The sequence below is a fragment of the Arachis ipaensis genome, chromosome B1, assembly GCF_059453495.1.
Source record: "Arachis ipaensis isolate K30076 ecotype BB chromosome B1, ASM5945349v1, whole genome shotgun sequence".
Lineage (NCBI taxonomy): Eukaryota > Viridiplantae > Streptophyta > Magnoliopsida > Fabales > Fabaceae > Arachis > Arachis ipaensis.
The window spans coordinates 13438802-13449694 of NC_142436.1; the positions used below are offsets into that span (position 1 = coordinate 13438802).

Sequence of the window (10893 nt, forward strand, 5' to 3'; positions counted from 1 at the left end):
CGCAAGGCACTTTATGGACTTAAGCAAGCTCCTCGTGAATGGTTTGACAAGTTCAGCACTACCATATGCAGTCTTGGCTTTATTTCTAGTCCTCATGAGAATGCGCTTTTCATTCGTAAAAGCGACCGTGGAGTTGTTCTTCTACTTTTGTATGTTGATGACATGATTATTACTGGAGATGATGTTGATGGTATCTCTGATCTCAAGACCTCACTTCAGCGTACCTTTGAGATGAAGGATCTTGGTTCTCTCAGCTATTTTCTTGGTCTCGAGGTCATCTCCACAGATGATGGCATTTATCTCTCTCAGGCTAAGTATGCTTCAGATCTCCTTGCCCGCGCTGGGATTACAGATAGTCGCACCGAGTCTACTCCTCTTGAGCCTAATGTTCGATTTACCCCTATGGATGGCACTGTTTTGGATAATCCAACACTTTATCGTCAGTTAGTTGGCGGTCTCGTCTACTTGACTGTCACCCGACCAGACATTACCTATCCAGTTCATGTCCTCAGCCAGTTCTTGTCTGCTCCCCGTACTACTCACTATGCGGCAGTTCTTCGCATTCTTCGGTATGTCAAAGGCACTCTTTTTCATGGCCTTTATTTTTCTGCCCATTCCTCTTTGACCCTTCAGGCATACTCTGATGCTGATTGGGCTGGTGATCCCACTGGTCGTCGTTCTACTACTGGTTATTGTTTGTTTCTTGGCGACGCTCTCATCTCTTGGCGTGCTAAGAAGCAAACGTTCACTGCTCACTCAAGCACAGAAGCTGAGTACCGTGCCCTTGCTGACACCACTGCTGAGGTTATCTCGGTTCGTTGGCTTCTCGAAGATCTGGGTGCTCCTCAGTCGTCCCCTACTGATGTCTTTTGTGATAACCGCAGTGCTATTCAGATTGCCCATAATGATGTGTTTCATGAACGCACCAAACACATTGAGATTGATTGTCATTTTGTTCGGCAACGAATTCTTATTGATGCTGTTCGTCTCATTGCTGTTGGGACACTGGATCAGACTGCTGATATCTTCACGAAAGCTCATCACCCGACTCGCTTCCGGATTTTGTTATCCAAACTCAAGTTGGTATCCTTAGCTCCCACTTGAGTTTGAGGGGGGATGTTAGAGAATCAATTAGAATCATTAGAATCAATTTAGATCAATTAGCATCGTCTATATTTATATAGCATATCTGTACATTAATTGTAGGATTCTATGTCTTTATTACTTTGATTTATTTAGCACCTATAAATACCCCTTGTATATTGTACCTGAGATACAACTCAATAATACACTTTTCACATCATTCTCTCAGTCTCTTGTTTCTAACAGAGACAAAGAGACAGGGGTCGAAGACGAAGACCTAATTTTATGTTGGTCCCCTTTTGAAAGGGCGATGTATTGCGTCTTTCATAACGTTGTCGTTTTATAACGGTTCCAGAAGAAAGGTTGGGGACTAATCTCTCCTGCTCAAAATGACGTCGTTTGGAGAAGCACTTAAACAACATCGTTTTGGCCATGTGTTCAGGGACCAATGTGTCCTGGAAGCGACGCGTAGCCTTTAACTTGACACGTCACACTGATCATCTCCACGTAGGAGAGAGAGTGTTCGGTTAACCGGCTAAACCTGGACCAAGGACGTATATGTCATATATCTAATAATTTTGGGGACCAAGGACTTAGTTAATTTTTCTAGCGAATAAATCTCTCAGACGGCCAAAATTTTGGGGAGCTATTTGGAGTATTACATACTCTTAATTTTATGAATAATTCTCTAAAAATATATATGATTAGATAATCGTGTATAAAATTATATTATTAATTAGTGCATTAAAATTAAATTAATTTTTTTTAAAATAAACACTTATTAAAACGGAGGATAAGTCTAAAACTACTCAATTTTATTTTTATTATCTATGGTTCATAATAATTGTGATCATTTATTAATTGGTATTTTAATTAAGCAATTGATTAACATCAAGAATTGATTATAAAAAAGCGTTATTAAAATATGTTATTCAATTACCATTTTGTAAGTAAAAATATTTTATACCAGCTTTTGTGCTTACCATTGTGTGGAGAATAAAGATAGAAGTTTTTTAAGAAATGACTGAATTTTGCATTGAAATACGAGAATAACCGATAAGTTGAACCAAATATCTTTTATTAAGTTAGACTTACCAGATACCATGAACTAGCAGACATGAGACATCGATATTGATATGCTGACATAACATTAAAAATTCAGAAAACAGTGATTTTGATCCTTTTTGGCTTTTATTGAGAAGGTTCCGATGATTGTTTTCTAACTGCTCTCAAATATCAACTTCACGTGAAGTCGACTGCACCTGAGTTTCTACCGAATTTTTTATGTTTATTATAGTTTAATTATATTGTTCTAAAAATATTTATTTAATCTACTATGTAATATTTAATTATTTTATTGTGAAACATTGGATTATTCTGGTGTGGTTAATCACTTTATTAAAAAAATAAATGAAATAATATATATAAATATACATAAATACATAATATATATTATTGATTGGTAATTGATTTTTAGTATTGAGGAAACATTTTTTAATATTTTTTCAATTTATTTTATTTATTGAAAACGAAATGGCTTTGGATTCGCGTCTATATATATGGGTGGTGTGGACTTCTTCGAACGCACCGAAGCAAGAAATTAAAACAAAACCCAGATAGAAGAGAAGTGAGAGAGAGAGAGTAAGAGAGATATCAGAAAAATGGAAGTAGAACAGGTACTACACATGAATGGAGGAATTGGAGAAGCAAGCTATGCAAATAACTCCTTAGTTCAGGTACACATAACTTTGTGTCTGATTTTAGGTTAAAACAAATTAATTTTTATATTGAAGGTATTCAAAAAAAAAAAAAAAGGATATAATTATATTTTTTCTAGAAAAATTGTATTGGTGGCATTTACTTTGTACTTAAATTTTATTAAAAATTTTAAAAATATTATTAGTAAATTTTATTTTGTTATAAAATTTTTTTGTTTACATCAAATATACCTTAACTATTAAATTTTCAAAAAGTATAGGACTAATTTAATAATAATATTTTATAATTAAAATTTAATAATAAAATTTTATATTTGACTTACGTTAAAAATTTTTTTTATAAAATTATTATTAAAAAAAATTAACTGTTAAAAATATATTTAATATAAATTTAATAAAATTTTTTATAAACTTTAAAAATAAAAAATATTATTTATCCTATTAAAATATTTATACCGTTAATACATCAAATTAAACTTTCATTATTGTCTTATCATGTGCATGTTATTATTAATTAATAATTATGCAGCAAAAGGTGATTTCTCTAACAAGACCAATAAGAGAGGAAGCCATAACCAGCCTCTACTACAAGAAAATCCCAAGAACCCTATCAATTGCGGACTTGGGGTGTTCCTCTGGCCCCAACACTTTCTTTGTTGTCACAGAAATCATAAAAGCCATTGAGAATCTTTGCAGAGAGCTGAACCAGAATTCCCCTGAATACAATGTGTTCATGAATGATCTCCCAGGGAATGATTTCAACAACATTTTCAGGTCCCTTGACAGCTTCAAACAGAATCTCATGATAAGTAATAATAATAAGTTTGAAAAAAATAGTTGCGGTCCTTGTTTCCTCTTTGGAGCTCCAGGTTCATTCTATGGCAGGCTTTTTGCAAACAAAAGTATTCATTTTGTTCATGCCTCTTACAGCCTTCAATGGCTATCTAAGGTATCTATATATAGATTTTTTCTTTTTATTTTAGAGTAAATACTAAATACACACGTCTCTTCAGTCTTCACAATAAATAAATGCTAGTTTTTGTTTTTTAATTCCAAAACGACGTCATTCTTTGTAAGTGGTCCTCAATTGTTGATAAATAATCAGTATATCTTAAGATATTAATTCCTAAAAATTATGTCATTTTTTTAACAAGACTACATAATCAATAAAATATATTATTTTATATCAATATTTGATCCATAAAAGTATTTTATATTAAATTTTAAATCTTAATCTAATAGTACAAAAAAATATTAATCCAAAATATTTACTAATATCAATTGTATTAGTGTTAATTACTGTACACTAAAATCAGTCGATAGTATAAAATATATATAAAAATATAAAATATAAATTAAAAGTAAATTAAATAATATATATTTAATATAATTACATAATAACTGAATTTGGGATATACATAGTTTTTTTATTCAAAATTATTGGACACATAAAGCAGCGTTCTATGTTTCTCTAACTTATTGGTGATTAACTAGGTTCCTGAGGGTATAGAGAACAACAAGGGAAACATTTACATGTCAAGCACAAGCCCCTTAAACGTTCTCAACGCTTACTATGAACAATTTCGAAGAGACTTCTCTTTCTTTCTCAAGTGTCGTGGTGAGGAAGTGGTTGAAGGAGGTGTCATGGTTTTAACATTCTTGGGAAGAAGAAGTGATGATCCATCTTCTAAGGAGTGTTGCTACATTTGGGAACTCATGGCTGCCGCTCTCAATCAAATGGTCTTGGAGGTACACACTACACAATACATTACTTGAATATAACTAATTTTATTTACAGCAATTTTACATGACCAACAAATATTATTATTTTAGATTGGTACTTAATGAATAATAATTTGTATTTATATTTGTAAGTATTTATACATAAAAATATATAATTTATACTTATATTTATCATGAATTAATACGAATCACATTTATATTTTTTAAAATTTATACATATAAATTAATAAAATTTATTTATTAAAAATAATTTAATATTTATGTTAGTTAAATGATAACTAAAATTATTAAAAAATTGCTTACTCTCTTAAATTTTTATTTTATAAAATATATTTAATTATTTAACAATTTTTAATTATTATCTTTATGTAAAAATATTTTCATATGAATAGTCATCTTTAATGCATGTGGAAATTAATTTTTTTCCATTTTTTATGAAATTTTTAGTACGGCTAAAAATGCAATACATAATTTTTAAGTTGCATGAATACGAATACGATACCCATATCCGGAACAAATACGGATACTGGTAGAAGATTTTAGGAAAAAAATATGAATATATATATATATATATATATATATATATATGTCTCAGTATGTATAAAAAAAATATAAGTAAATTTTATAAATTTTTAAAAGTAAATGATATTTTTAACTAATAAAATATGTTTTATATCTAATTTAATTAATATTAAATTTAAATATAAATATTAAAATAGTATAAATATTCAATTTAATATTTTAAATTGCACATCTAAATAATTTTAAAATAAAATTTACTCAAAACAACATAATATTAAACTAATTTTAACAAAGAAATATTTTCAACTATACTTAATATATACTTACCCAAAGCATATTTTTATTTTAAACAAAAGTTTTTTTTTTTTTTTTGGTTAGATACGTTCGAACCAATTTAGCCTACCAATTTTTTTTGTTTTTTTTTTTTTGGTTAGATACGTACGTACCAATTTAGCCGTACCAATTTTTGAGGATCAGTTTTTTCTAATAACTTTATTATTCCTTTAATACTGACCTAAGACTTTTTAACATCTATATTAAAAGGAAAAAAAACACTAAAAACTTGTTTAGAAAGTGTTTAAGTACGAGAAAAAAATTTATTTTTTTTAAATTTTATTTCTATTTAAAATTTAATTCCATGATTTAGAATTATTTTAATATATTAATAAAATATAATTCAATTCTTTAGTTTAGAATCATTTTTACACGAGTTAAATTTTTTTTCTTTTATAATTTTGTCCTTAACACAATTATTTTATTAAATATTCACTTATTTAAATAAAAATATTTTTTATATTTGACATGTTAAGTTAAATTAGTGTAAAAATTGATTTTAAAATAAGATCTCTTTGGATTTAATTTGTAAATGAAAAAAAGAATGAGAATTAAAATTCTCAAAAAAAATTTAAATCATTTATTTTTTATTTATTTTAAAATAAAAAATTTAATTTTTGAATAAATTCTAATTCATAAATTTTCAAATAAACTCTGAATTATCATTACAAGTATTAGACATAATGTTGGAGCATATTTTAAAAAAAGCATCCCTTTAATTTGTTTTGTGTGTTGCAGGGAATCATAAAAGAAGAGCAAATGGATGCTTTCAACATCCCACAATACACACCGTCCCCATCGGAAGTGAAACTTGAAGTTGAAAGCGAAGGATCCTTCACCATCAACCGCCTAGAGGTGTCTGAAGTGAATTGGAATGCTTTTGAAAACAATTGGAACGCCATGGATTTCGAATCGGAAGAATCCGAATCACTCAGCGATGGCGGATACAATGTGGCGCAGTGCATGAGAGCCGTTGCTGAACCCTTGCTGGTTAGCCACTTCGGTGAAGATATCATTGAATACGTGTTTAGTCGCTACCAGAAGCTCTTAACTGACCGTATGTCTAAGGAGAAGACCAAGTTTTTCAACGTCACTGTATCGTTGACCAGGAACGCATGAACAACAATCCCTTTCTTCACAAAATAAGGAGGAAATTCACCTACAGTTTGTCTTCTTATAAACAATTAATAATTAAAAATAATTAATCAAATGTTATTAAATTATTCAACTGTACGTGAGTTTTCTTTTCAAAATAGTATTATCAAATTGTATTTTCTTTATGGATAAATTATCAATATTATAATGCTTTTCGAGAATTAATATTGGTTTGTGTATTTCTATTTATTTTAAAAACTCGTTATAAACAGTACTGAAAGAAAAAGATATAAATAAGTGGATCTTTATTTATTTAGCATCCACTTTCTTATATTGTTTTAGTTTTATGTTTATTTCGAGCACCTAAAATGAATACAAATATCGATAATGGGAGTATTTTTATGTTTTTTTTTAAGTACTTAGCTGCAAAATGAGGTACTTGCTCAGCACCCTGGCTAAAGGACAGTGTGTTCTCAAACAAAATTATTTATGTGTACACTATATTATGTAATTATAATGAATTGTATTTCATCCTTTTCGTTTTTTTCACTTGCAAATTAATAAAAAGAAAAAAAAAAAATACGTCCTCAACTTTTTATTTAAAGATAAATTCATCCTTTAAAATTAAAAGATATAAAATTATTTTTCAACTATTCAAATTCGTGACATTGAGATTCTTACATCTATTTGAATATGAAAATACTATAGGATTATTTGACGTAGATGTCGTAGTCTATTACGGTGCTGACCTAGCATTTACAACAAAATTTGAGAACAAATAGATCTTCATACGGTCATTTTCAGTGTGGTTCAAGTATTATTTTCTTATTCAAATTTCATTCTCATAAAAATTAAATATATTTAAGAGGAAGGTAATAATTGAAATAATAATATTTTAATTATCTGAAATTAAATTTATTTAAAAATAATTTTTTAAATTTTAAACTAAACATAAGAATATAATATTTCTATCTTTAAATTTTTAGAAATTCTTTATAATTTTTTCAACCACACACATATAAGTTGATAAGAGATGGGTGGAGAGAGCGGAAGAGAGGGAGAGGGAGCAGACGAGGGTAGAGTTTTCGGAAGCACAAGAATAGCGGATGGCGAAGGGGGTGGCGACCAGGAAGGTAACGGAGAGAGGGTGGAGATTCATGTCTCAAGGTTGGCGGATGAGTCTTGGAAAGGGAAGAACGTCATGGAGGCCGGGGAAGGGTCTGGCAGGTCTCATGATAAGGCCTTTGAGGGAGATATTGGGCAAGCTACACCACAGAGTATGAGAGATGCAGAGAAGAGAGCAAAGGGTAAGGAACCTCTTAAGGTGTCCTTTAGAGACAAGGTTGTGGGAGAAATCTCAGCTAGAGTTTCTCATGTGGCAGATGCTCTAGATGCGGATAGGATGGCTACGATCAAAGACGGGGAGATTCCCTAGCGTAGAATTCACAGAGGAAGCTAGGGAGATTCTCTCTGCTCCCTATAGGGATGCCATCATCATCAAAGTTCTTGGCAAATCTTTCAGCTATACTGCTATCACTCACAAGTTTAGAGGAGTCTGGAGAACCAAAGGTGGTTATGAGGTTTTGGACGTTGGTTTTGGTTATTTCCTCATCAAGTTTGACTTATGGGAGGATAGAGAGAGAGTTCTTCTGGGCGGTCCGTGGATGATAGCGGGAAACTATGTGGCGGTAAAGCCGTGGTGCCCTTCTTTCCATCTGTGTGAGGATTTCTTTGGATCCATTTTAGTTTGGATAAGAATCATCGGACTTAGCATATGGTATTATAGTGAGAAGGCTATCTTAAACATAGCGAGAGCGGTGGGAAAGCCGATTAAGGTTGATTTAGCCACCAAGTCAGCTGAGCGTGGAAAATATGCAAGAGCGTGCATCCAAATCAATCTCGGCCAATCTGTGATACGCAAGATTCTGGTTGATGGCTTTGAATACGCCATAGAATATGAGAACCTGCATCTCATTTGCGGAAAATGCAATTGCTTTGGGCATGTGACTCGGGATTGTGAGAAGACAAAGGGGGAGGAAGAGACTCTACCGGTGGAAAAGACTGCCGCGCCGGCACGGAAGGAACAGGATGGGGAAGAAGACAAGCCATCATCAACCACCACGGTTAAACCGGCGGAGAAAATGGTGCACCAGAATTTTGAATTTGAAAATGCAGGAGTCAATGCTGCGTTGAATGTGGAACAAGCAGATCTTGTGCAGGGAACGTTGCATGAGATTTTGGAAGATATTAATGCACCTATTGATGGGGAATGGACTACGGTTACTAAAAAAGGAAAAGCTAAGATAGGCTAAAAAAGGCTTTATTCTTAGAAGGCCCAATATTGATATGAAACCAACCCGGGTTAGTAAGGGCCCATTATTAGCTAATAGAGAGGTCAAGAAGCCTGCTCCAACAGACAAGGCAACACACAGAGAGAAACCTTCCTTTCTTGGGAGCTCTTTGAGAGTGAGCAAAGGGAGCGTGGCACCTGTTCTCTCGACACCGAACATTAATTCGAACCACAAGAGAAGGAGACCTCCCTCTCTGCAGAGTTCACCAACCGATCATGTCGGTGAAGACAAGCAAGATGAGACCAAGCAGGAAGGAAGTGCTGTTCTGGAGGGAACTGCCAAAATGGGAGACAGAGGACCCTCGATGTGAGAGGTGGGAGTTGCCATTCCATCATCAAGCTGGGTTCTTATGGTTAGTGATTTTATGAACTTGATCAGTTGGAATGTGAGAGGAGCATCAAACAAGATGGCTCGGGTTCACTACAAAGAATTGGTAAGACGATTTAATCCTACTTATGTTATTCTTGTAGAGACACATGTTGCATTTAGTTCTATGAATTTTTTTGGGGAAAGCTTGGGTTTTCTTCCGATTGGAATAGTGGAAGCTAGTGGGCATAAAGGGGGTATATGATTTTTGTCATCTGATGTTAAAGATAAATATAGAGTGATTGCTACCATGGAACAATGTCATACTATAGAAATTGCTAGCGGAGGTAGGAGTTGGGTTTGTAGCGCGGTTTACGGTAGTCCTCAACCGGCAACCCGAGGGGATCTGTGGAATCATCTCTTAGCTCTTGAAGCTTCTGTTCAGATTCCTTGGCTTGTCACAGGAGATTTTAATGAAATTCTGAGTTCTCCAGAGGTGAAAGTGGACCTCTACAATGCCAATCGTAGCAATTACTTCTCTAATGTGCTGGATGCTTGTAATTTGTTTGATCTGGTAACAGTGGGCAGAAAGTTTTACATGGTTCAGGAGGGTCCAGGGTAACAGGGAAGTGGCTAAGAAATTGAACAGAGCGTGTAGTAACAGTAGCTGGAGGTTCATGTTTCCTGAAGCTTTCACAGAGGTGCTGAGTCGGTTGCATTCGGATCATTGCCCTTTGCTTATTCGATGCTTGGGAGCCCCAGCCAAAAAAAGTGGAAGGCCGTTCAGATTCCAGGCTGCATGGGCCACTCACCCTTCCTATAAAGGTGTTATTCATCAAGCTTGGAATGGTACTTGCACCCACCCTCATGGCAAGCTTCGGAGAGTCCAACAGGCTTCACAAGATTTCAATTCTCGTGTTTTTGGGAACAGTTTTGTCAAGAAAAGAAATCTTGAAAGCAAGCTCGATGATTTGCAAAAAAGATTGGAATCTAGTGACGAGGCTGCTCTTAAAGAGGAGAAATGTAGGTACAAGGAGGAATATATAACTTGGTCCTAGCCCAGGAGAAAATGCTCTGGTTCCAGAGGACCCGGGAGCAATGAGTAAGATTTGGTGACAGAAATACGAAGTTTTTTCATATGCAGACTATTATTAGATGGAAAGCAAACAAAATTCATGGGCTCTTTGTGAGTGATGGGTCTTAGTCCTCTGATTAGAAACTTCTCCAGAAGGAGGCGTTGGCATTTTATAAAACTCTCTTTTGTTCCACTGAACTGGTGGAGGTGGACTGTCTAGGAGATTTTCCAAAGCCCTCACTTAGCCATGAGGTTTGTGAGAATCTCTTAAAGCCAGTCACGTTGTTGGAATACTACAAGAAAATGGAGTATTTGTAACAAAAATTTTGTATCAAATTTAAAATTGTTACAAAAAAATAATTTTTTGTAATAATAATTGGTGATTGTTACAGAAGAATAATGTTTTGTAACAACATTACAAGTTGTTACAAAACATGCTAATATTTTGTAACAACCTAACTTTTGTTGTTACAAATTATGTTTGTTTTTGTAACGATCTGTTGTTTTGTTATGAAATATTATAATATTTTGTAACAAAAAAAGAAGTTGCAAAAAGTCGTAACATTTTGTAATAAAATATCTTTTTGTTTCAAAAATTCCAATTGTTTTGTAACAAAATATTTTTTTGTTTCAAAAACTCTAATTATTTTGTAACAAAAAATTAATT

The 10893-nt window shown here is 32.9% G+C and overlaps 2 protein-coding genes across 2 annotated transcripts; both read left to right on the plus strand.

Moving 5' to 3' along the window:
- The first annotated feature begins 2672 nt into the window (after window positions 1-2672).
- LOC107625302 (S-adenosyl-methionine 4-1-methyl-2-pyrrolidinyl-3-oxobutanic acid methyltransferase) lies at window positions 2673-6813 on the plus strand. The gene is made up of 4 exons (XM_088501039.1): window positions 2673-2819; window positions 3331-3750; window positions 4296-4550; window positions 6138-6813. Exons 1-4 carry the CDS (start codon window positions 2745-2747, stop codon window positions 6516-6518), a joined length of 1131 nt encoding a protein of 376 aa, XP_088357165.1. The 5' UTR covers window positions 2673-2744; the 3' UTR covers window positions 6519-6813.
- A 714-nt stretch (window positions 6814-7527) lies between these two features.
- Window positions 7528-8806, plus strand: LOC107646618 (uncharacterized). Its single transcript, XM_016350795.1, has 2 exons — window positions 7528-7801; window positions 7896-8806. Exons 1-2 carry the CDS (start codon window positions 7528-7530, stop codon window positions 8804-8806), a joined length of 1185 nt encoding a protein of 394 aa, XP_016206281.1.
- The last annotated feature ends 2087 nt before the right edge of the window (window positions 8807-10893 follow it).